Raw genomic sequence first — 27,220 nt, 5'->3', positions numbered from 1 at the left:
TATCTTTAAAAGACGATTTCTTATTTCACTTATTTATAATTTGAAATTATGTATTGTAAATAAGATTTTTTTTGTATATATATTTTTAAATCATTTTTTAAAAAGACGATTTTTCACTTTCAATTTATTTCTTTTTTCCTATTTGAACAAAATTATGATAAATTTGAAATTATTTTTCCAACGATAATTTATGAATTATATTTTAAAACTGTCATACTCTTAAAAAAAATCCAGCATACGAGTTGATGGGTTGCATCCTTGATGCGTTATGCGTCTCCCATTGCTTTTGTTTGTAAAGGCGGCAGCCAATTGGCCACCTTTTAGGAAGCTTAAGCGAGATGCTCACTCGGCTCAATTAACACGCTCGTGATTTTCCACAAGGCACAAGAATTTTCTGGAACCAATCAGAAAGAGCGGGAACACTCTAAAAGACAAGCAAACCACCGTCCACATATTTTCATCCAACGGCTCACAATATACAACACGAACATTCTGGAAAGGAGCCTTTTCTTTTATAAGCTATTGTCTCCTCTGTTTTCCTTCAATCAAGAAGTGATAACTGCAAAGCCTGTCTGTGAATTTTCGTTTTCTAAATTCGATTTCCTTGCTTCTCTGTGGTGTTTTCTTTGATCTGGTGAAGTATGGCCGGAAAAGGTGATGGTCCTGCGATCGGAATTGATCTCGGAACGACTTACTCGTGCGTAGGGGTGTGGCAACATGACCGTGTTGAGATCATAGCTAATGATCAAGGCAACAGGACTACGCCTTCCTATGTTGCTTTCACTGACACGGAGCGTTTGATCGGTGATGCTGCCAAGAACCAGGTCGCCATGAACCCTATCAACACTGTTTTTGGTAAGCCTATGGCTCTCTTTGTCGATTGACAGTGGTTTTTTTTTTTTATTCAATTTGAGTTTTAGTGATTTTTTTGGTTGCTAAGAAAGTTGAGGAAAAAGAAAGTTTGCAATTGTTTTATATTCACTTTAAAAGAATGGAAAATAAAGATTTCAAAATTTTTGCTTTATTTTTGGTTCCTGAATTTTCTGTTAAGTAAAGGGATGGTGAGAATTATTTAATGGAATGAATCGGGATTTAGATTATGCTTGACTGTGTGTTTTGATCTTGTGGTCTGCAGATGCGAAGCGTTTGATTGGAAGGAGATTCAGCGATTCCTCGGTTCAGAGCGACATCAAGCTCTGGCCTTTCAAGGTCATTGCTGGTCCTGGAGACAAGCCAATGATAGTGGTCAACTACAGGGGTGAAGAGAAACAATTTTCGGCAGAAGAAATCTCGTCAATGGTGCTGATAAAGATGCGAGAGATTGCCGAGGCATACCTAGGCACGAGCATAAAAAACGCCGTCGTTACAGTTCCTGCATACTTCAATGACTCGCAGAGGCAGGCGACGAAAGACGCTGGAGTCATTGCTGGCCTCAATGTGATGCGAATCATCAACGAACCTACTGCCGCTGCCATTGCCTATGGCCTCGACAAGAAAGCGAGCAGTGTCGGCGAGAAGAATGTGCTCATCTTCGATCTTGGTGGTGGAACATTCGATGTGTCACTCCTCACGATCGAGGAGGGCATTTTTGAGGTTAAGGCTACGGCCGGTGATACTCATCTCGGCGGTGAAGACTTTGATAACAGAATGGTGAACCATTTTGTTCAGGAGTTCAAGAGGAAGCATAAGAAGGATATTAGCGGAAGTCCAAGAGCTTTGAGGAGATTGAGGACTGCATGTGAGAGGGCGAAGAGGACTCTCTCCTCAACTGCACAGACTACAATTGAGATTGATTCTCTGTTCGATGGTATTGATTTCTACACAACTATTACCCGCGCTAGATTCGAGGAGCTCAACATGGATTTGTTCAGAAAATGCATGGAGCCCGTGGAGAAGTGTTTGAGGGATGCTAAGATGGACAAGAGCGGTGTCCATGATGTGGTTCTGGTTGGTGGGTCTACTAGGATTCCCAAAGTCCAGCAACTGTTGCAGGACTTCTTCAATGGGAAAGAGCTGTGCAAGAGCATCAACCCTGACGAGGCAGTTGCATATGGTGCTGCAGTTCAGGCCGCCATTTTGAGTGGTGAAGGGAATGAGAAGGTTCAGGACCTTCTGTTGCTGGATGTCACCCCTCTTTCTCTTGGTTTGGAGACCGCCGGAGGTGTCATGACTGTACTGATTCCGAGAAACACCACCATACCCACCAAGAAGGAGCAGGTGTTCTCCACCTACTCTGATAATCAACCTGGTGTGTTGATCCAGGTGTATGAGGGTGAGCGAACTAGGACCCGTGACAACAATTTGTTGGGCAAATTCGAGCTCTCTGGTATTCCTCCTGCCCCTAGAGGTGTACCACAGATCAATGTTTGCTTTGATATTGATGCGAATGGCATCCTAAATGTCTCCGCTGAAGACAAGACGACTGGGCAGAAGAACAAGATCACCATCACCAACGACAAGGGCAGGCTCTCCAAGGAAGAGATTGAGAAGATGGTACAGGAGGCGGAGAAGTACAAATCAGAGGACGAAGAGCACAAGAAAAAGGTGGAGGCTAAGAATGCATTGGAGAATTATGCATACAACATGAGGAACACAATCAAGGATGAAAAGATCGGCGCCAAGCTCCCACCTGAAGACAAGAAGAAAATAGAGGATGCAATTGAGCAGGCAATCCAGTGGCTGGATGCAAACCAGCTAGCAGAGGCAGATGAGTTTGAGGACAAAATGAAGGAGTTGGAGAGTCTCTGCAACCCCATCATTGCTAAGATGTACCAGGGATCTGGTGGAGGCGATTTTGGTGGGGCCATGGACGAGGATGGTCCTTCTGCTGGAGGTGCTGGTGGAAGTGGTGCAGGACCTAAGATTGAGGAGGTTGATTAGATTAAGATGTTCCTGGTTTTGTTAAAGGTCTTCAAGTTTGGAAATATGGAGTGAGTCTGTTTTTGTCCACATATATGATGTTGTTGTCTTTCCTTTTTTGGTGTATATGATGATGATAATGGTTTTCTCAATGTAAAATTTCGTCTCCTTCATTTCTCAGTTTCTCAGTCTTTTGTTGCATGGATTTACTTTTGGTGATAGAACCCAAAAGGTGGTGAGTACTGGCCTTCCAGTAGAACCATTGAGACTATATCCCGAACGAAAGCGGCTGTCCGAAGTTCACAATTCCCAAAGGATTAGTCCTTTTTTGGTTTGGCTTAAATTGCTTGCTTTTCAGCCGGAGGATTTTTACTAATTTTGTGATTTTTAGTGGTTTTGCTCTTTAGTTTGAGCACACACTGCTAATTTCTCTTCAGTTAGGAACTATAAGATGTGGAGTAGCAGAGAAGCAATTAGGAATGCCATTTTAAGCAATTAGGGATGCTATTTTCTAAGGCGTCCAGTTGTTCGAAAAATTGAGAGAAGGGTTTTTGGAAGTTGTTGGAAAATTTGAGGTTGAGAGGAAGTACAAGGGGAGGAATTTGGAAGATTCGAAGAAAGATGTTGGGTATCAGGGAAAGAAATATAAAGGAAAAGTTCAAAAAAAAAAAGAAAAAATTAAAATTATTAAATTATTTTTATATGTTATTTTAAATATATTTTATTATTTTTATAAGTGTTTAAATTTTAATTATATTAGATTTTTTTAATATATTTTAAATATAAACCAAACATATCCTTAAAAATATCAGTAGGTCCTACATTTATCATTTTGATTTAATTTAAGAGGTTTGACGGGGAAAGGAAGAGGGACGTTACTGTTGATGTAAAGCAATTTACAATTGAGGGTAGCTTGATAAAAAGTAAAATGGAAGATTGGAAGCAATTTACATCAAAGCTTCGTTTGATTAGAAAAGACATCGAAGCTTCATTGGATTAGAATAGAAACGTAGGTGCGAATACTGTTGTGTCATTCACCACATGTTTGCAGGATCTCATTTGCTTAATGTGGCCGTCATCGGATCAACGGCAATCATGCCTCAGTTTCACTATTTTGCTGCCTTTAGCTATTCATTTTATTGACAATCATCGAACGAATTTGAAAACAAATACACTTGGCTACCTCCATCCCACACAAGGGGAGCTATCTGTAAAGTGTCTTAAAATTTGAAGGTTTGCTCGCAATTTGCTATTAGCTCAACAGTAGAGACATCCTTTAAAAACTAGCATGAGGGAAAAACTCATCCACCCTATTAAAATGTTCATTGACGAAGATAAGGACCACGTGACAGTCAATTGGGCATTGTGTATTTCATCTTCAATCTTCCAGGGGCTGGATTAGAATGATAACCAAAATACCAGAATTCCAACCATCAGTTTCTCTGAGTCATTCCTTCTCTTAGCCTTCATATCCTCGAATTTCTAGATCAAGTATTAGCTTGCCTCTGAGGAACAGTGAATTGCATTTGGGGGACAAGGAATACTCTGTTTTGAAGCTACCTTATAGCTTTTGCTCTGTTTCAGCAAACTACTGACCTTTCACCCTTTTTTTCCACTTAAAAAGACATAAAATGCACCGGAAATCATTCCATCTTGAACCAGAAATCAATTTTCCTTGAATTGGTTTTCAAGCACAAAATAGTCATAAAGGGCATTCAGACAACATACTGCAGTCTATCTAAAACTCAGAGGGAATTGATTCTTATTGATTTTTTTCTCCAGTAGACTCAGTGATATGCAATATATTTTTTGCATAATGATGGGCTTTTGTACACTGAATTAATAGAGGGAAATGTAAAATCTAGAATCATTCCAACTGAAAACAAGAAGACTATGATAGGGCAGTCTGTAATTGGCGAGGGATCCCATTGTATGGGTCACTGCTATAAGATAAGATATTTAGAAAGACAAAAAGAAATGAGTTAAGAAACCAATAACTTCTAAACTAAGCAGCTTAACAAGATTAGAGAGCTCAAATTCTTACAGCATATTATGATTACAACCACATTGACTTGAAAGTAGAGCAAACAATGCATTCACCATAGTAAAAACACTTGTTTATTTCATACTTGAGGATGGAGCAATTGCATCCAATGCCACTACTACAACAAGAAAGAGACTAGTACAATTCTTTCCCCTTCTTAGGTTCACAAATAATCATCTATCACAATGCTAATGCCTAATAAAGGCAGTAAAATCGGTCAGCAACAATATAGCCAAGGTCTCCAAAAACCTAGAATAACAGAAAAATGAAAATGTGTCATCAATTTGATTCCAAAACTCGAAGGCATTAAGCATATGAGCAATGAGTGAGCGGAATCCTTACCATTAACCTTAACTTCAACCTAGAAGCTTGGAAGCAGTCCCAGACTAAAGCCATCCAAGTGTAAGAAAACACCAAAACAATCAGTTTTTGAGTCTAAAATTGGAGAAGAAATGTGGTATTTAAAAATGTGAATTTTGTTTTCTAAGTTTTTTTCTTTAATAAACAGTAAGCAACAGAAGATTGATCACTGACAGCTGCCCTTGCATTTCTCCAACTAATGTCTCATTCAAGACAACAAAAGCTCATTCCCGCCAAGGTGAGGGCGAAGGCAAACACGAACCTCATGTTCTTCTGGCCCTACACGGTGTTTTGGGACCAGTATTTCAAGAACTGTACCTGTTTCATCACCATATGCTTCTAGCTTGGCATCATCTGGTATTCGAGTAGCTAGTGGGATTTCCCTAATGAATTCCCCTGGTGGACAGTGCTCAGGAATTGGATCAGTGAGCTTGAATGTTCTATCATTTCTCTTGATGATGGGCATACATGACGTGCTTACAGATGATATCTTAACCACACCATGAGTGAGTGTGTTCCACCAAGTAACTTTCACCCTTTTAAGATCAGCAAAGGGCAAACTAATGATGATCAAGTATCCTTCTTCATCCTCATAAATAGTTTTTGCTGCTGTAACAGGCCCAGATACATTCCTCATCACGCCACTAAACTTGTTCAACCATGGCAGCTCAATCGAGTGGATGTCTGTATCTTGAACCCTATTAGAATGCTGATTAATGAGCAAATAACAATCCTCATCATTCCCATGTGGGAAAAAATCCTTTTTCCGCTTGTTGCAAATGGTGACGAGATCTATTCCACCACCATTTACATGGTTTGATAGTCTAGTTGACAAATTCAAACCAGAACCATTGAGCAATTTCTTTGGCTGGGGATGAGGGTTGTTCTTTAAAGAAGGAAGGGCTCTCTCAAGCTCAAATTCTGTGCTCGGAAGGTTTCTCCACGAACAAAACTCACTTGCTTCAGGAGGGACTGAGAAATCCAGCTCCCTACCAGTGAGTTCTACCCACCTCTTTTGTTCCTCTCCATTGAGGTCCATGAGGTTGGGTGATGAAACAACCTCGATCCCATGCACACACTGAGGATTGGAGAGACCCCTATAGTGTTTCCGCTGCATTCTATGAGATCGAACAAAACCCTTATCTGCGCTAAAGGGAAATGGACGCTCTCCTTGGCGAGAATGCCCATTCATATAACTCCTCAACTGCATCTTACCCAACGCATTCTCAGGCTTTCCCTTAAAAACCCACATGTACATGTTCTCCATATCATGCTGCACCAAGAAAACATCAAGCTGCAGATGAGACTTGTCAAAACTAGAAATCCCACTACCATCCCGGACAACCTTACTCTTTGATTTCTCATTGAAAACAGGTTTGAAATAGTAATTAAAGAAAAACCAAGCACCCCACACACTATCCAATCTCTTGGTACATTTACGCCCAACCTTAGTATGATTCAGTAGGGTATCAGGCTCATTCACCTGAGGTCCAAGGCCAACATCTAGCATGTCAAAAGAGCCTGTATTCCATGATTGTGGCGGAGGACTACGCTCTGAAGACAGGGGCAAATTAATATCAGGAGGCCTAGAAAGGATCATCTGCCTATTCATTTCCAATTCTTCATGAGTAATTGAACTTGAATCCATGGATAATAGCGTTGATGGATGGTGATTTTCCATTGACAAGCTCGTGAGGAGATCTTCTCCCATATTTTCCCTTTATATAAGTTTTCCGCTATACCAACAAAAGCACCTCACACCAACGCACCCATACTCAAAATGAATTCCCTTCCAAATAACCCTACACTCATTGAATTACAGCCATACTCAAAACCACTTCAACTCCAAAATCAACAACACACAGAATACTACAATTATTGAACTAGAAAGCAAGAAGCGGAAAATTCCGGAAAATCCCAAACAAGAACAACGCACTAATACTCTAAAAACCTATCCAATGGAAAACAAAGAAAATGAGGAAAACTGGACGAAAAATCTCTGAAAAACAGCGTGGATAAAATACAGAAGGGATCTGAGAAGATTACCTTTTGAGAAACAGCTTAGTATCCACAAAGAAGAAAGATCTTCACAAGCAATCCTCCTCTCCAATAGGGAGAGACGGATTGAAGGGGTGTGGAAAGAGAGGGTGACGGATTCCGTCTGATTTGACGAAATCGTTGGAGGTGGCCGTTAAGTGACGGCAACGGCTGTCCAAAGAGGAATGGATAGAATCAGAGAAGGTGTGAGAAGATAACGGAAGGGGCGGAGAGAGAGAAGCGTGGTTGTGTAAAAGACTAAAAGCCTAAAAGGTGTTAAAAAAAGGCCAGGTTTTAATATCAAAGTGGTGGGCCTCACACGGAAAATCCACGAAGTCCAATCCATGTGGATTCAGTTCCATATCCATTACCCATATACTGGGACCCGGATCTTGTTTCCCTATTCTGTCGGGTTCTTGCTGTCATCCTAAGATTGGGGTGGACAACGTTGGGTTATTTGAATTCATCAACGCTATGCGAGATGAATACAATGAATAGGTTAGTACAATCATGCCTCACGCTACCTTTATTTTTCTATCAAAATATTAATAATAGGGGCTTATCTTCTCTTGAGCCACCCTTTTTCCCTTTGATAGCGATAGGCTTTGTTTTGTTAGAACCAAAGTCATCATTCAAAAGGGTTGTAACTTGCAAGTGGTGATAACCGTCTAAAACGGGTGATCAAAATTTTGACCCTTTGATGACTATTTCAAAAATAATTTTTTATTTTAAAAAAATAAAAAAATAAAAATTTTAGACTTGAAAGCATGTTTTTGAAAAAATAAAAAAGAAAAAAGAATTTTAAAAACTTGTTATGGAAGCATAGGGTTTTTAAGTTCAATCTATGCATGTTTTTCATACTTAGTTTTAAACTTTAAAAGACATATTTTTTAACCGAGTTTTAATCCAAAACCTTGACAAAAATCATGTGTTTGAGAGTCATATGTGTACTCAAAGTGTTGCCTAAGTGTTTAAAGTTCTTAAAGATTAAAAAATAAGGTTTTTAGACGAAATTTTGGCTAATCGGTCAAGGATAAGCCCAACCAGCTAAGTCGGTTGAGAATCGATCAAGCTGATTACTCTTTCCCGATTAAAGGGTGCATTAACCTTCTCTATTTTTCATAAAAGTTGTTTTCCTAGTTAGGGTTTGGCTAAGTCCCAACAGTCACCTACCATATATTGAATGCTTAATGACTAGTTAATCAGTAAAGTTGAAGCTCAACCAAGAAAGACCAGTTGGAGTCCTTTTTGGTGTCTTAGGCTAAAAACTTATAGATTGAGCGCTTAACTTCATTTATGATATAGAGAACACCTACTCATAACTCCTTAACTACAAGTTTCTCACTTTAAACGCTCTCATATCTCTTTTTAGTGTATTAAACTTCTATTTTCAAATCATCTTAGTGTACCCTTGTTATTTATCCTAGTCTTTCCTTGTACTTGTTCATTTATTGATCAGTTAGGTTTAATGTGCTTCCATTCATTGATTGAAGAAAGATTTTGAGTGATTAAAGCTTCAAATTGAGAGTATACTTGAAAGTTTATAGTGCCCATGGGAAGAAAAAATCCAGGTATAAAGGATTGAAAGTTTGGTTAAAGTTTCAAGTTAATAGAATCCTTACTCGATTGGAACTTGAGAAGAGTGGATGCATGTAAGGATTGTTGAACCACTATAAAAGTATGGTGTTTGCTTTCTCTATCTCTATTTTTTTATTTATTGCTCTTCAATTTGCTTAAATTTAGTGGGTTTGCAAAAGATTTCAAAATCCTAATTCACCTCACTTTCTTAGGTAATTTTTAAAATTAATTAGCCTTTAAATTTACACATTTGTCTTGCACCTTCCATATATTTTTGTCACATCTGTCTTTTACAATAAATTTAATTATCTTAGAGATATTTTATCGTACAATATTGACTCATATTGAAGTCATTGTAATTTTAGTGTATTTATCTTGTGTATTGAGATAATGTTTGATTGATTAGATATAACATGTGATAGAGCAAAAAAATATGATAACATATCTTATCTCATATTTATTTGACATTTTTGTTTGGTGATTAAATATATTATGCAATCTTTTTGTAATTTTAAGATATTTTAATCCAAAGCTTACATACTAGATATGTACATATCCTTTTACGAGAAATGTATTATTCATTTATTCATTCTATTCTCATCAATTTTTTATAATTATTTATTTTTCAATTTTTTTTATTAAAACAAAAATAGGCCTCTATTTATGGTATGCAACACTCTCACACCCCAAATGCCATAATGACCCATTGGGGTTGAACGAGGTTCATAAACCTCCTTTCATCTACTTTACTTTTCCATGTGGGATGAGTATTAACTTATTTAAACAAAATTCAAGGCGTGCAAGGGGAGAACTTGAACCTTTAAAGGTTGAATGACCACTCTATTACTTATCTAATGATTTTAAATACATATATATATATATAATTACATAATATTATACATATTTTATTTAATAAAATTTAAATTATTAATACATTTATATAAAGGATGAAAAAATAAATATCATTAATTTTTAATTATATATATATACACATTAATTTTAAAAAATTTAATTTTAATAAAATATAAATTATATATTTATAATGTCATCAGTTTGACTATGGTTCAACCAATAAACCGTAAACTAATAATTTTTTTAGTTTAATGATTGGTCCAATTTTAAAAACATTAGATTAAAAAAATCAAATTTATAATTAAAAAGACCTACAAAAAATATATGAAGTATATTCTAAAATAATACTAATGTATATATTATTTAATATGTACAAATTATAATTGTATGTTGAATAACATAATATGATTTTTTTTTTTCAAGTTTTAAACTACATAGAAAATTTTCATTTGTAAATTTTAAACTTTCTCCCATGGACAAGAGGTACTATGAAAAAAAAAACTTATTTATTAAATTTTAAATTGTTGAATAATTTTCAAATAATACCAAACATGAGAAAGATTTCATATTTTTTAAAAATAACAAATATTGGAATGTAATATAATTCTATTTTAAATAAATATTAAACATAAAACTAATATATTTTCAATTTCGTTTTTTATTTATTTTAAAAATCAAATATAAATATGTTATAATGTACCCATTAAATATAAAACATTAGGATATCATGTTGATTAAATACAATATCTAATGATATTATATATCCCATTGAAAATAATATCCTATAATATTCATATCTCATCAAATGAGATCCTGCCAATCAAATGTAAACAAATGTAATTATATTATTTATGATTTTTATAGGAATCTTTAATGTCAAATGTTAAATAATTTACCTTATAGAGTTACTCGTTAAGGGTAGCTAGTTCATGCTACACAAAAGTCATGTACAAATGTTAACTTGCCTTACAAAAATAATATTATTAGTGTTGAAGCCTCGCGTCCCTAGTGATCCACGTAGTTGCCAAATGGATGGACGCACGATCTCAACCAATATAGATTTCTGGCTCAGTCGTTCCTGCACCCTGTCCGAACACACCCTCCGATGATTTTGTCAGTCATGGTTAGAGAGCATAATCAGTTGGCCTTTTACTAGGTATAGCAAGCTTACTTTCCTCTTTGTGCGAAGGTTCATATATATAGTACCAGAAGCTCTGTTTCCCTCTTTAATGATAGAGAGATATTTTGGCTTGTCATGATGCCACTAGGTGGTGGCAGGACCATCATCACCCTACGGGCGGCTGACAGAGATCGTGGGAGGCGCCATGACTGTCAGAGATTGTGGGAAGTGACTTGCCGTCACTTCATTCCTGTCCTTTCACTCTGTAGGTGGCGGAACGTGGGCCATGGTAGGCTGTTGTCATGACGTGCAAGACTTGCTTACTTCGGTCAATGATCCGGACAAACATATTCGGATACTATATGTTGGTCGTCCGGATGCATTGTGGCGGTTGTCCGGATGTTATGTTTATGAGTGTCGTGTGCCTCTCCTAGAGGAAGTCCGGATAGGAGAAGCGCGCCACGTGTACTCTTGGGAAGATCCGGATGAGTTTAATTCAGATAAGATTGCGTGTTACAAGGGGGAGGGGTCCCTATAATTAGGTTATACAATAAGCTTTTGGTTGGTTAGATATTACATATGTAATATCTTAAATATCATTTTATTGGATATGATATTCAAGGACATCATATATATATATATATATACATACATCCAATTTTAGTACATTTTGTCATTCATTCAAGCCATATTATGCTTGGATATAATAACATGATATAGGATTAGAGATAAGATAATATGACATATTGAAATAAGATGATCTAAGTTATCTTATCAGTTATCCTATTCTGATTTCAATCAAATATGAGATAAGATAAGTATTGCAATTCATTATATTAATTTATAATATAAAAATTTTAATTAAAAAATACATTCATAGTTTTTTAAAAAATAAAAAAATATGCATAAAGTAAAATAATTCTAACATATATTATTTAATATATATATATATATATATATATATATATAATATAGTATATTTTAATTTATAAATTTTAAATATTTTAATCATGAATATTATTAATAAAGAAATAAAGAGTTGAGAAGTTTATACTTTTGAATTGTAGATATAAGGATATAATGTAATTTTTATTTTAAACAAATATTTCATGTTGAAAAATAATGTATTTTCCATGGATTATAATACCTTAGAATATTATGTCCATCGGATATAATATCCAAAGATATGATATCCTCATAGAAATAATGTAATGGGATATACATATCTGATCTAGTCAGCCAAATGTAGCCTTAATGCATTCATACTAAACTTGTGTCGGACAATAAAACTACTTGTCTTGAAGGATTTCTATCATACTGTAGACTTAAAAATTTTAATGGATTACATTACCATTAATTTGGTCTTCAAAATTGATAAATAAATGGATAAGTAAATAAATAAAAATAGATATCCTCTTATGGATAATTTTTCTAAGAAAAAGGAAACTAATCTTCAACTACAAAAAGGATAATAATAATAATAATATCATTATTATTATCTTGTTGGTAAAACCAACAGAGAAAAAAAGTTGCTAAAATAAAAAAACTAAATCCCTTGAATTAAGTAACTAAAATTCGGGAATTCGAAATTCAAATTCTCTACTTTCACCTATAAATAGATGTGACTTTTTTCAAGAGAAAGAGAGAAATGGAGAAATAAGAAAAAAATCCAAAAAAAGAAAATCCTAAAGAGAAAATCTAGAGGCGACTTTGTACGGGAAAAGAAACTTCACAACAAAAGAAAAAACTTCATCAAATCTCCTTGTAAGTTTGGTAAATGGCAAAAGAACTACTACATGTGTTCTTCACTATTCAACAAGTTCATTCGGGAATAAGCCACTTGTGACCCTCGATTGATCTTCGAAATCAAGAAAACATTATTGTCGTTCTTCAAGTTGTGATTGAAACAAATGAATTAGAGGAAAATATTCTTTCGTAAAGAATATTATTTTTGAGATTGTACTCCAATATTTTTAATTTCAATAAATATTTTGTTCACTTTATTTTTGTTATTGTTTTGCTTACATCGCAAGACTTTTACGAAATTTGTACGTACAAATTTATGACACGCCCAATGGGACATCTCCATCTCTCATCTTTTCCATTAGAAAATTGGTCACTACCACGTTGATGACATCCAAAAGAATTCAACTTGTGCACATCAACAAGGGAAGTGACAAGATCGTCATTACGCAATCGACACACAACACCACTATGTGCCCCATGACTCGTAGCAAAGCGAAATCAACATCTTCACCTTAAAAAAAAACAAGTGAGATTACTTGTTTGTTAAAATCGATAAGGACATGTGATGAGCACTAACCATGCATCACTTTGGCTTCTCTGGGGGCAAAAAGCCATAGTCCTCATAGTAAGGGAAAACTCTCTTTAGTACTAAAGGACTTTAGGGATAAGTCTTCTTGCTTTGTTATCGATACCAACTCTAGCACCAGCTCACACTTTGAATCGCCAACTGAAATTTCGAAGGAGGAAAATTACTCCAATCGTTTTGACTCTTTTACTTTTCATTTCTCGATGACTATGCCGATAATGGTGACAGACACTACAACCATAAAAGAACAATTAGCAGAGATGGCTCGCACCATCGCCAAACTCACCAAGATAGTCGATGAGAAGGATATGTAGATAGTCTCCCTCATAAACAAGGTTGAAACTCAAGTACAAAACATGGGTGAGTCAAGTCAAGGACTCAACCATCTTCTGAATGTTGTATCTCCTTTCGATGATGCACCACATGCATCTAGGACAGTGCAAGTCAGGGGGTAAACGATGGAATCTACCTTGGTGATGTCATTATCTGTCTAACAACTTCAGGACATGATTGATTCATGCCTAATTGGTGTCTCAGCTGATTCGTGTCCAGCTGGTGCTCCTTGATTGAGGGATTAATCAACAAAATTTATAACCTATTACACCATATACTAGGGTAGCAAAGACAAAGCTACTATAGCATAGTGGCTCTAGGATCGTTCACTGGGATGGGTTTTCACTTCACAAATGACATTAATTCAAAGCTGAATTGGTGCCTTTTCAATTCAAGGTTAACTATAAAAGAAAACATAAAGACGTTTGAATGAAAAAGGTTTGGTTTTAAGCTAACCAAAAGTAGTAGTAATTTTAATTACAAAGAAAAGTGTTTCTTGGAGTTTCAGATCACTAGGCTCAGATTCCTCATACAAAAATGAGAGTTCCGGTCACTTGTTTCTTTTCCTCGCATTAGAGAATTAACATATAGTTCCTTCTCCAACCGGTGTTGTACAAATGCTTCCCATTAATGGGTTCAAACACTAAATCCCTCTCACTGATGCACCTTGCAATGGCTCATACCTCTCACCTAGCACTTGCCATTCAAGGTGATCTTTAACCTTGGATTACCCGTCAAAAGCTCGCAAGAGATAACTAATGGATGTCTCCTTGGAGTCCAAAAGCTTACCAAGTGTTGGCTATTCTAGAAAATCCTACCTTCAAACCACCTCCCAAAGGCTCGCAAGGGGTAAACTAGTGCATCTCCATGGTTGGAGATCACTTGCCTTACCAAGTGTTGGCCCAGGTGACTCCAAGGTGTTTTAAGTTAACTAAAAACGTAGAAACCATTCATGGGACACACTTACTCTTCATTCCAAACTAAAACAACAAAACTTCCAATTTATGCCTGAGGAAACTTACCCGGTTACCTTAGCTCCAAGAGACAAAGAGTCTAGCCTCTCATCCTCTGAGAAAACATCTCAGAGAATGTTTGGCTAGCAAGAAAATGAAAAAGAAAATAAGAATATAAAGAAGAAACAGAGCAAGTGCCCTGTATTTTTACTTCCTTGCCAAAACTGTACAAAGGATCCCCTGGAACCAAAACTCTAACACCCCAGAACAGGCTCCTCGGGCTCCCTTTAAACCAAAATTACAATGACAGCTATTCCCTTGATATTTTGCCAAATTCCTAGCTTAAAAACTAAGGAAACCTATCATTGGTGACTTACAAGGAGAATTTGGGCATTTGGGCAACAAAAATCTAATGAAAAATATCTCCAAGTGTCGGTTACAAATATCGGGAAGCACTCAGGACCACTTCGCAGGTGACAAGTGAGGTCTGCGAAATTTCGCAGGTGCACAAGAGGAGCTGCGAAATTTCTTCATAGCAGGCAGCTGCTTCAACACCTTAGCAAAGTGGACTTCCATCATGTGATGTTTGGCTTCCATCGCGGCGTGAAGCTTCAAGGGAACTCCATAGCACTGTACAAAAAGGCTGCGAAACCATTCCGCAACAAAAGGGTGATTTCGCAACACTTTGCTGAATCCTTCCTTCAGCTTGGAGTGATCGGCTTCCAACGGCTGTAACTTCCTCATTTCAGCTCCAAATCATACACGGTTTGAAGCATTGGATTCTTGACTTCCTGAGCTTTGAAATGGTATATAGCATGTAGAAAATGGACTTCGGGAAGTGCTCCAAAAATGGGAAGGAAGACTGCAGCTGCTGTCCTCTGTTTTCTTCACTCTGTTTTTCTCCTCTTTGCTTCTCTCCTTGCATTCCGGATTTGCTTATGGCAAAGGACTTCAAAGCTTTGGTTCTTCATGTTTCTGAGCTCTTCATTGCTTTGCCATGGATTCCAAATAACTCTCCTCAATCTTGGATTGCTTTGGTGATCAAATTACTAACAAAAACACCAAAACTTACACAATTTGATTAGAATTGATTGCAAGGGTTCTTAACATGTTAATTGGGTTAAAAGGCAATAACTACTACTCAAAAGTGTTTAAAAGAGTTAATTACAAGCTATCAAATAGCACTTTTTGAGTAGTAATCAATGATAACCAACACCATTAAGGCATAATATGGTGGACCATCATAGAGTACGCTTATGTACTCTAAACCTTACACTAAGAGGATTGATAGTTTACATATGTCTGTGAGTTATCAATCTCCAGAGTTTCAATCATTTGACAGGAAGAGAAATCCAAAACAACGTGTTGCCCATTTCGTCGAAACTTGTAACAATGTAAGTACATATGGTGACTTGTTAGTCAAACAATTTGTTTGTTCTCTTCGGGAGAATGTTTTTGATTGGTACATAAACCTTGCACCTAAATATATCGATAGTTGAGACCAAATAGAATGCGAATTCCTCAACTATTTCTATAGTACCCGATGAATTGTAAGTATGATGGAGCTTACTAATACTAAGCAATGGAAAGTCAAGTCGGTCGTAGACTACATTAATCATTGGCTTAAGCCTGGACTACAAAAATAGATTATCTGAGGTGTCAACTGTGGAGATGTACATACAAGGAATGCATTGAGGTCTTTTGTACATCCTTCAAGTGATAGAATCTCGCACCTTTGAAGAGTGTTAGCTACTTAAACACATGACATGGAACTCAGCATAGCTAACCATGGTACTAAAAAAGACCTTATCGTTGACTAGCAAAGAGAGAGACACAATGGGAAAACAAGTGATAAGAACTTAATAAAACCCATCCAAGAGTCAATGATGGTAAATACGACTCCTATCAAAATCTCAGCAATAGATAAAAAAATAAGAAGTAAAAGAGGTCGGACTAACCCGAGAAAATGATAGGTGTCAGTTCACCTTAAAGGAATTGGAGTAGAAGAATCATCATTTTCCTGACTCTAATGTGCCTAACATGTTGGAAGATCTGCTCTAGAAAAATATTATTGAGCTACTTGAGTGCAAGCGTTCAAAGAAATGTGTTGTGTTAATGATCCGAACTATTACTATTACCATCGAATCGTCAGTCACTCTACGGAGAAATATTTTATCTTAAAAGATCTCATAATGAAACTTGCAAAATAAGGAAGAATTCATCTCGATCTAAATGAAGCAGTAGAGTCAAATCATGCTACACTCACATTTGGGTCCTTTGATCCTGTTCTGTTACACGTTCCACCTAAGACACTAGGGGCATGTGCCGATACTATCCAATGTGAGTTATCTAAGTCAAAGCAAACACAAGTTTCAAGTTAGAACACATTTCTTCACTTTTGCTCTAATAATGAATCAATGTCGTAAAACAAAGAAGGTTGGACATTGGTAACACAAAGAAGATCTTGTAAGAAGCAAGAATCTCATCTATACCCAAATATTCCTAGGAAAGAACAACGTAAACAAAATATTTATTGACATGTGAAGAAGAAAGAAGAAAAGAATCACAAAAGAAAACAAACAATTGTACGTACAAGTTGATGACTTCTAGGTATAGAAACTTATCACCCCTATCACCTTAGGAGAATACTTCCCTCCAAAGTTCTTCAATAAAAGGATGATAACATCAACTCATATGGTCTCTTGTCGCAAGACTTTAATAGAAGATAGACCAAGTGAAGATGAAAAAAGTGCTATTGGTGTAAAATCGAGCAAAACCAAGGAAGATGATAAGGTAATAACAAACCTACAGTGTTTACCCTCGTCTTTCAGTATCCATGAAATGCTACAATTTCTTGAGGAAACATGAATTGTATTGATCCAGGCAGTTAAGAATTCATCACTCTATGCCACAAAAATAAAATGAACAAAATGATTTGAAGACAAATGTCACAATTTTGCAACATGTTGTGCATCTATTACTTTCACCAATGACAATGAAAATAGCGTGACATCAAATTTTACCATAATTGTTCTCAAACCTCGACACTCCAATGATGTTCCTTAAAGTATGAATCTAGTATAGTAACTTTAGAGTAGGTATCAAGCCTATTACATGACTCCCAATGTTGATACACCGCCTCTAAAGTTTCAATACAAAAAATCTCTAGCAAACCCCCCGAAATGTCTTGAGGATACCCAAATTGCCTGGAAAATCGATGAGGATAATATGGTTGGATTACCCAATGGTTACCTTGTCGCAAAGATAAATAGCTAAAATGAAGACTTATGAAATAAGAAGCTTTAGTAGCACTAATAAATTCATTATCAGTTCAGTGCACACACTCTTTTTGTTGCAATGCCAAGTGGTCTAGTTTTACGCCTTTACAAGACATTATCAAAGCCTGAGCTTGTAAATCATTGAAACACTTAGCAGAAAACCCACTGATATAATAAGTCATTCGCGATGGATGGTTCTAAGAAGGAGAAATGAAATGGGTATCAAAATATTCACCTAACCATCTGTATAAATAATGAATAGGGAAAATAGATGCATTAGTCCCAAGTTTTGAAGAACAAGCGATTTTATTTAAGCCATTGTAAATGCTTGCTAACACTGGAACAACAAGGCTAAATGTCTCACCTTGAGTCATTCTACTAGCTACCTTGAAAACTTTATGATGAATCAAATTGACACCCCCCAAGAAAGAATGAACTTGCATAGCCAACATGCCAGGAAAATGACCAAGAAAGTTTCCTTAATGTCTACCTCGATCACGCCAAGGTCGCCAAAAACTTCTATCTTCGACTGAGTATGAGATTTAATAAGATCAATATCCCAGGAGGGGTTATGAGTCTCCTTAGGCCTTTAGGTTTTATTACTTGTACTCTTTTTTGGAGGTTTTGCATACTTCATAGAGCCTTTGTACCAAAATGACACCTAAGACATCGACTTGACTAAAGATTTCTCCTTCGTCTCAAAGCAAATTTGATGAAACGTAAGGAATAAGTTTTGACAACTTGGTGGGAGTGAGAACTTCGTTGTATCATTAGATAACTCTTTTGCGCTCGGTACCATCTCATCATAAAAATATCCAATGATGGGTAGTCTAGCAATATGATACAAGTCCCAAAGAGATATGGAAACTTTTCCAATGGAAGTATATTAGGTGTTAGTGGTAGGACACCAAAGTTCGCAAAAGGCCCTAATCACAGAAGCATGGAAATCATAGATGAATAGGGATGCAAAAATAGTTTCATAAAGTTTGCATCCTTTAAGAAATGGTCCATGCTGATTCAATACCTCTCCTACTCATTCTCAATATCCTTCGATAAAGAAAGATTCCCTAAGGACCTTAAAAGAGCTTCCCCATTTGGCTTCTCTATCACGAACACGAGAGCCCAATAATCCAAATTTATCATGAACTTCAGTAGTAGTTGGGTGAGAGAAATTCAACAACAGAACATAAAAAACAAGCTTCACCTTATTGAGTTTTGAATTACTGATTTTTGTAAGCTTGCAAGATACAACTTGAGACCAGGAAGAAATGTGTAATGGATCCCTTGTCACTAGCACTGACAAAGATTGAAGGTCAATTAGCGACTTATGCACTGACAAGATAGTTCTCTCCTCAAAATCTTCATTATCATCATCAATAATGGTTACAGTCTTCTCCTTGAAACATTTGAAGAACGTCATCCTACACAAAAAAGGAATGTAGAAAGAGAGATGAATAAAATACATGTCTAAGTTTTTAGACACCACTATGCATTTAAGTTAGACCAATTTATATGAGTGAAAACTTTAGCACATAAGTGTTGAAAGTACAACACCGTATAACATCAGGGTCATAACTTGTTTGCATAAATGCCAAGTATTACTCTGGCTTTAATTAAATGTTAAAACTTGAATACCACTATGCATTCAAGTCTTAAAATTGAGTTGGAGATCTTCGAAAAATTTTAAAAAAAAATTCTAAAATAATTCAAGTCAACTTTCTCAAATTGGTTAAATAACGTTCAAAGATTGGAAAAATTCTTTGAAAAAGTTCAAGTTAGGTTTCTCAACTATTGTCTCATATATATATATAAAACGAAGTAGTGTTTGGAAAAAAGTGGGAAATAAATATTTTTAAAAATAGGAAACTTCCTATTAAAATATTTCTTTGAAAAAAAAATAACTTCTAAGACCCAACCCATTCATATGACAATACATGTACGTGATGCGTCTTGAAATGGAGACATTTATTGACATAAAAAATTTAGTGGATTAGATTACCACTAATTTGGTCTTCAAATTTGATAAATAAATGGATAAGTAAATAAATAAAAATAGATATCCTCTTAAGGATAATTTTCCTAAAAAAAATGAAACTAATCTCCAACTACAAAATAATAATAATAATAATAATAAATATTATTATTATTATTATCTTGTTGGTAAAACCTCCAAAGAAGAAAAGTTGCTAAAATCAATAAGCTAAAACCCTTGAATTAAGTAACTAAAATTCGGGAATTCAAATTCCCTACTTTCATCTATAAATAGAGGTTACTTCTTTTAAGAGAATGAAAGAGATTGAGAAATAAGAAAAAAATCCAAAAAAATAAAATCCTAAAGAGAAAATCTAGAAGCTACTTCGTGCGGAAAAAAATCTCCTTGCAGTTACACGTGTTTTTCGCAATTCAATGAATTTATTTGAGAAAAAGCCATTTGTGACCCTTGATTGATCTTCGAAATCAATAAAACTTCATTGTCGTTCTTCAAGTTGTGATCAAAATGAAAGAATCATAAGGAGAATACTCTTTTGTAATGAATATTATTTTTTAGATTGTACCCTAATATTTTTAATTTCAATAACTATTTTGTTCGCACTATTTTTGTTATTGTTTTGCTTACATCGTAGGACTTTTACGAAATTTGTGTGCACATACTATATTTGCTCTTGTTGTAAACTATTGTAATTTTAGTATATTTGTCTTATATATGGGGTATCTTACATGATTTTTACAATAAACTTAAGGTTGGTCATCTAAGGTGGTTTGCACATGTTATACAAGAATACAAACAAGTATTAGCTTATCTAAACAAATTATTAGCTCTTGTATGATTCATAAAACAAAATACTTTTAGTACGTTCATATATATATATATATATAATATGTATGTATATGTATATCTTACAATAAATCTAGGGCGTTTTATCATACTATATTAACTTGTAATATAAGTCATCGTAGTTCTAATTCATTTGTATTATACATGATTTTTATAAGGAATCTAATCATAAGATTGTGAAAAATGTTTTTAGTGATGGTCATGGAGGATGGTATGCATATGTTACATAAAAGCATGCAAAAATGTTGGCTAGTAGTAAAAAACAAAATTAGATTATTTATTATAATATCGTAATATTAGTGTATTTGTATCATACTCATCTCGCTCAATTTTTTTTTCATGATTTTTCAATTTCGAACATTTATAAGAGTTCTAAATTTAAATTTATTAATTGTAAAAGAATTTTAATAAAATGTCTTTTGACTTAATACTGAAATAAGCTTTGAATAACTAATTTTTATTCATTCACATATTCTTTTTACTTAATTTTTATAATTTTAAAAAATCAAATTTTTGTAGCTTTCATTTTTAAGTATTTTTTAATATTAAAAGTTATTTCAATATAATTATCAATCCAAAAACATATCATGCCAAAAACAACATTTAATTAAAATTAATTCGTTAAAATGGATGAAATGATTCCTCAATTTCTGAATATAACCCTTCTCATGTTTTTACTTGAAAAATAACTCATTTGTTTTTTACATAAATGTCATTTACCATTTCAAGTATTTACATGCAAGGTTTAAAAAAGAGTGTTATTTTTACAAGAAAATAATGAGGACATTTTTATTCAAATGAAGCCAAAATAGGATGAAATGATAAATTTCAAATTTTGGGTTTTCAATTAACCTTTTAATCAAATAACTTATTTATTTACCTCTATATCTCCTATTAAGTTTTTTTTTTGTTTTTTGTTTTAATTAGTTTTTTGTAAATCAAATAAATATAAAGGCTCTTATGGCTTTCTAAAAATAATCATTAAACTTTTGATAAAACTTAATACTTAATAACTAATTAAATTGTTGTTTGAATACACTTTTTGTTTTCTATTTTTAAAAACAAAAACTTGAATCAACTTCTATATACACAAACTTTTTTTGCTTTACCTTGAAAATATAGTGAATTTTAAAACTATTTGCAAAAATAAAAAAAAATAAAGATATAAATTTTTTTACCTCTTCAAATTTTGAAAATTTTAAAAGTAATTTTTGAAGATATAATATAAGTATATACATTTCATATAAGAGTTACTATATTTTATATAGAAGTTCTTACGATTTCTATTTTTAAAAATAATAAATGAATCTACACGAGTAAAAAGTTAAATTATGACTTTGGTATTAATGACTACTAATTAAGTATTAATCTCTAAAAAATCTAAAGTTATGTTAAATATATTAAGTCATTAAGTTGATTTACTAAAGTTATTTCTAATTTTAAGTTACAATATTAAGTTACTTTAACAAATATATTTAATAATTTAAATGAAACCGTTAAATCATATTAAAAGGGTATTCATAAAACTTAATATTCTTCACTTAACAATTTAAGTAGACTTTAAGTTTAAGTATTTTTGTAAATATGTTTACTAAATTAAATAAAGGATTAGAGTACGTGTGTTCCGGAGTATTCCTATTTGAATTGCTTTTAATTAAAGAGTTTTCTTTAAAAACATTTTAAAAAGAACCACTTATTAATTGTTTCTAGAGTAACTGTAATAAGTGATTTTTTAATTTTTTAAAAGTGTTTTATAAATTTTTTTCAAATACTTAATTTTTCTCCAAAAGTGCTTTTTATGGTAGAAGTATTTCTTAAAGGCATTATAAAACAAACATGGATATTTCATAAACAAATTTATCGCTTAAAATTAATAAAAATAAATATTAGTTAAAATCAAAGAGGGTAAAGATTGATTAAAATTAATAATATCACTTTGATGATTTAGAATAAATTTTAATTTAACTTTATCAAATAACATTAGTACTTAAAATAAAAATTAAGTAATAAGTTTTAAATCAATAATTTAGAAACTTAAATTATTGATTTAAAACTTATTATTTAATTTTTACTTTAAATATTAATGTTATTTAATAAGATTAAGGTAATTTTTTTTATAAATTATGAGACCAACATATTTATTTTCATTAATTTTAATTAAGATTTACATTAATAAATTTTAATTAATATTTACCCCCATTAATCTCAAACAATAAATTTATTTGTCAAGCAAGCATATTAAAAGTAATAAAATAATTATTAAAAAATTATTATAAAAAATAAGTTATATATATATTGAATTATGAAGGTAAAAGAGACATTCGCCAGATGTGCGTAACCTCATTAGATTTGGGTAAACAAGGCAAAAACGATTTATGATTTGAAATAAATTAATTATTTTAACTTAATAGTTAAAATTATTTTAGCTTTAATCATTGATATATAGTGTTTTTCTAATTTTATTTTTATTTTTATTTTTATCAAATATGTTGAACAACTAATTTTCTTAAAAGTTTAAATTTGTGGGATTTGAGTTTACAATACATATAATGGATATCTTCTTTTTTGGGTTTACTTTTGAGTTTAATAAATTGAGTTACCACCAAACAAGACTCTTGATAACATATTGAATAATCAATTTTCTTAAAAGTTCAAGATTATAAAATTTAAGTTTACAATACATATCATACTTCCAAGAAAACATATTTAACTTAATCTACTTAATGATTTAAATTAAGTTCTTAAATTATATTAAATTATTAAGTTGATTTACTGAATATCTTCTAAATCAATGAATTCAAATATCCTCGTAAATAAACTTAATAAATTAATAATGAATTAATCTATATATTTCCCAATTATATTAATTTCTAATAGCATTCATTCCGAATAGAAAATTTTTACATTACACAATTTCATTAAAAAAAAATATCGAAATAAAGATATTGGAATAATTTAATTTAATTTTTTTTGAGTAAAAGTTACAATCTAGGGTTGCAATTGGTTAAAAAAAAAAATTTAAATAATTAATTTTTTGTTTTCATTTTGTGAGAATTTTTTTTTTCAAAAGTGCTTTTAAAGCATAGAATATTTTGCTTAGTTTTGAGTTTTTATTGATATAAAAATGGGAAAAAAAAAATCTATAATACACATGCATATTATGAGATATATAATTATAAAATATAATATTAGTACTTTTAATATTATTTTTTATTTTAAAATGGTGTAATAAAATAATGTAATATACTTATAATTAATCCACTCAAATGAATTATTTTTTAATATAAAATTATATCAATTTATAATGATTCATACTTTAATAAATAAACAAAATATTTATACAATACTTTTAAGATAATATTTTATTTTGTATTTATAATATTTATATTGTGGATCTGACAAGGTCACAATTACCACTAAAAGAAGCCTACAAGTTTTCATATGCTGTGCTATGTAATTCCAGCAGACATGGTTCAATTAATGTGGGATTTTCCTTGTAAGCTTTATGGATAAAAACTGAATGTAATCTGGTGCTTCAGTTTTAGCACACTTGAAAACCTGAAGGGCATAGAAATTTCCCTGCCAAAGCTCAGCTCTACACCAAGCTACAACTGAGGGCAGGTCTACACGGGTGGCGCTAGGAAATTGGAATAGTGTGGCTGAGCTGCCACCCTACTTATTTATTTCCAAGGTTGTGCTCTTCTTATCAATTCATCAACTTTTTATCCAACAATAAATGTGTTACATAATAAGAACGAGAATATTAAATAAATAAATAAAAAAAGAAAAAGAAAGAATATACTACGTGGACAATTCTAGATAGGAAAAACCACGAACAAAGAAAAATGAAATTCATTATATTAAAAGATTGGTACAAAAAAAAGAAAAATGCGAGCGATTACACTAAAAACATAATCATCGTAATCCAAATACTGTGTATCATTACACATATATATAGTAATTAACAAAGCAAATCCATACTTGTTTCACCATATTGACCTGCTACCATCAAGACCCCCCCAAAAATATCATAATTATAACTGCACCACATGTATGGTACCGCAAATTTTTCGGATCGGACCAAATAAAATTTGGGTAACCAAACTCTAACATTATGCATAAGAAATTCAGAAGATCTTTCATACGAAAAAAGCATGTAGGCAGAGAAAATTTAGGATTATTCTTAATTACAAATATATTTCAATTTTCATCTACCATTTTTAATGCTTCTGCAGGTTGTTTGAAAGAATTTTAAGAACTTTAATATATTTGGAAGTGGTACACCTTTATATCATTTTAAACTTCTGATATTAACACTTTACTGATCACATATCTGATTGTAAGATTCTCAAAGTGGTTGCCATGGTTGGTGTATCTTTCTGGATCAATGCAAAGGTTTCACTGCATAATATAACTTAATTATTAAGGGAAAACTTTGACCATTTTCTGCCAACACAATCACTTAGAGAAGCTGTGAAAAGATTTGCTGACAATCAGCAGTTCTCATCTTTTAATATAAATTTCATCAATAAAGATCATTTTTCATCTACTTTTTGCCATTTTTAACTGAGCTTTAAATTGATGCCTTTTTTGTCAATGAAACAGAAAGAAGAGATATATTATCAAAAAGATGTACACCAAAAACAGAGTGCTCAAAAGGCCCAGCTCACACCCATTATGTTCCTTACCAAAAAAAGAAACAAACCCTCAAATAGTCTCAGTAGAAGGGGCAGAAAAGAAATCAAAGAAGGGTTGATCACAAGACCCATCTTCGATCCCTGGGGTGGTGGCTGTCTCAGAGGAGGTAGAAAGAGTAGTGGAATTCTCAGCAGAGGTTTCAGCATGAGAAGAGCGCTGTAAATCGCCAGTTGGGTGAAGTGGGAACAGAGCCAACGTCTCTTGATTACAGTCAATGCTAGAGCTGTTAATCAACCCCTCGTTATTATCGCCTGCCTGCATCATCATTTCGTATCCTGCACCACCACCACCATGTGTTTTCGTCTTCTCAACTCTCTCTGTCCTCGGCCTCCTCCTTATGCCACCAGGCAAAAGCACCTTGGGGTACTGGGGGTAAAACCCTAGGTCGCTCTGTGGTACGTAGTATGGGCCGCAAACAACTATAGACCCAAGGATTTCATAAGCCATTGCAGAGTTAGAATATAATGTAAAGGCTCAGGTATGAGAGACTAACAGACTCGAGAGAGACAAGATGAACGAATCAGTTGCAATCATGCAACTGGAAGATAAGAGGGAAAGGAGTGAGAGTATTGATGACGCGAATGGAATTGAGAACATAAACATGGGTTAACATGCAACAGAGAGGAATTCAGAAACCAGGCTGCAGAAAATCACTTGGAAAGGGACAGGCCATGACAAAAATGATAAAATAGACACCAGACGAGAAGCTGCAAATCGAACTTCACATCCGAAAAGATCTAGCTTCAATTTAAAAAGAGAAAAAGGTATTCTTATTACTAGCTGGGCAGTGAAAAGAAGAATAATTTCGTTTTCTTTTGGGTGGAAACCAGAAGAAGATTTTAAATCAGAGAAAAAGAACACCAGAAACTTAAAAGAAAGAAAATAATATAGAGAAAAAGTGGTCTTTAGGAAATCTTTAGTAATCACCTATGCATGCAGGACAGCTTGGAAACATTACAACAATGGAAGAATAAAAATTGAAAACACAAACCCCGAAACCCAGAAGAAATTGAGAATGAGAAAGGTGCATTAAACCCATTTAAAATCCAAACGACTCATAAAATAGAGTGCATAGCCACTGTAGATAAAGATAAACTTACCATTTGGGCATGGAGGAGGGAACAAAGGGGAAGTCTTGTGAAGATAGCGGTTCACATAAGCCATACTCTCCTGCTTCTGCTTCTGCCTTTGCCTAGCCTTGTGGTTCTGAAACCAGTAAAACACGTTCTTCCCTTCGATATGACCGTAGGCCTTAAGCCTGCCAGTTATCTGCTGTATCTGCTCTGCGCTCGGCGTCCTTATCCCTTGCATGTACAAGCTCTCAAGCATGCTGATCTGCTCCTTCGTGGGATTCCACCTGGAGCTAGCCGGAGCCCCCCCGCCGACGTTGTCACCCTCCATTTTCTCCGACCAAGTAAGCTACAAACTCCTCTGATTCCACAGTCTGAGATTGATTTTTATTGGCTTTTCTTTTTTGCATGGCTTTTGTACTACATTATATAGGGAAGGAGAGAGAGTCAAAGAACTTGACATGCGTATTGTTTTTGGTGCTGAACATCTCTGAAAACATGGCGGGTAGCGGCTGAGAGAAGGGGCTGGGTTCACTTTCGTTCGAAATGCAGAGGACCTAGAAGGACGATGTTGCCCCTCCAAATATCCCATATTGGCGTATTGGTCCCGGGATTTGTATTGGAAATGACAGAGGATGAGTGGAGAAGGTTAAGGACCTTACAGTGGGCAAGCAAAGGAAGGGTAAAATGGTAAAAAAGAGAGGAAAAGGACAGGCGGTTGGGTTGTGAGGTGTAGGTAAGGGCTAGGCGTTGGGAATTGAAGTAGGGGCAGACGAGTATGCAGAAGAAGTTGAAACGCCTCGGGGGTGCTGGGCTTTACGCCTAAAGCTCAGCCTCCCCTCCCTACTTGTCTCTTTTAACCATCCAATC

At 34.0% G+C, this 27,220-nt stretch overlaps 3 protein-coding genes across 5 annotated transcripts; 1 reads left to right on the top strand and 2 right to left on the bottom strand.

The window, feature by feature from the left end:
- The first annotated feature begins 537 nt into the window (after window positions 1-537).
- LOC117916350 (heat shock cognate 70 kDa protein 2-like) lies at window positions 538-3,039 on the top strand. Its single transcript, XM_034832301.1, has 2 exons — window positions 538-855; window positions 1,136-3,039. The coding sequence occupies exons 1-2, from the start codon at window positions 642-644 to the stop codon at window positions 2,878-2,880; spliced, it is 1,959 nt and encodes a 652-aa protein (XP_034688192.1). The 5' UTR covers window positions 538-641; the 3' UTR covers window positions 2,881-3,039.
- A 1,806-nt stretch (window positions 3,040-4,845) lies between these two features.
- On the bottom strand, window positions 4,846-7,551 carry LOC117916676. Of its 3 annotated transcripts, none has more exons than XM_034832819.1 (3): window positions 7,310-7,551; window positions 5,246-7,214; window positions 4,846-5,152 (listed from the first exon to the last, which is right to left on the bottom strand). In XM_034832819.1, the coding sequence occupies exon 2, from the start codon at window positions 6,972-6,974 to the stop codon at window positions 5,472-5,474; it is 1,503 nt and encodes a 500-aa protein (XP_034688710.1). In that variant the 5' UTR covers window positions 6,975-7,214; window positions 7,310-7,551; the 3' UTR covers window positions 4,846-5,152; window positions 5,246-5,471. The 3 variants fall into 3 exon arrangements, with proteins under 3 accessions (XP_034688710.1, XP_034688711.1, XP_034688712.1); XM_034832820.1 differs by having other exon boundaries at window positions 5,246-7,065; XM_034832821.1 differs by having other exon boundaries at window positions 5,246-6,536.
- A 17,698-nt stretch (window positions 7,552-25,249) lies between these two features.
- On the bottom strand, window positions 25,250-26,681 carry LOC117917070 (WUSCHEL-related homeobox 2). The gene is made up of 2 exons (XM_034833297.1): window positions 26,381-26,681; window positions 25,250-25,699 (listed from the first exon to the last, which is right to left on the bottom strand). The coding sequence occupies exons 1-2, from the start codon at window positions 26,679-26,681 to the stop codon at window positions 25,290-25,292; spliced, it is 711 nt and encodes a 236-aa protein (XP_034689188.1). The 3' UTR covers window positions 25,250-25,289.
- Window positions 26,682-27,220: the final 539 nt, after the last annotated feature.

This window comes from Vitis riparia, chromosome 6 (genome assembly GCF_004353265.1).
Source record: "Vitis riparia cultivar Riparia Gloire de Montpellier isolate 1030 chromosome 6, EGFV_Vit.rip_1.0, whole genome shotgun sequence".
Classification (NCBI taxonomy): domain Eukaryota; kingdom Viridiplantae; phylum Streptophyta; class Magnoliopsida; order Vitales; family Vitaceae; genus Vitis; species Vitis riparia.
Note: the sequence above shows the minus strand (reverse complement) of the source record. Positions and strands in the feature narration are given on the sequence as shown.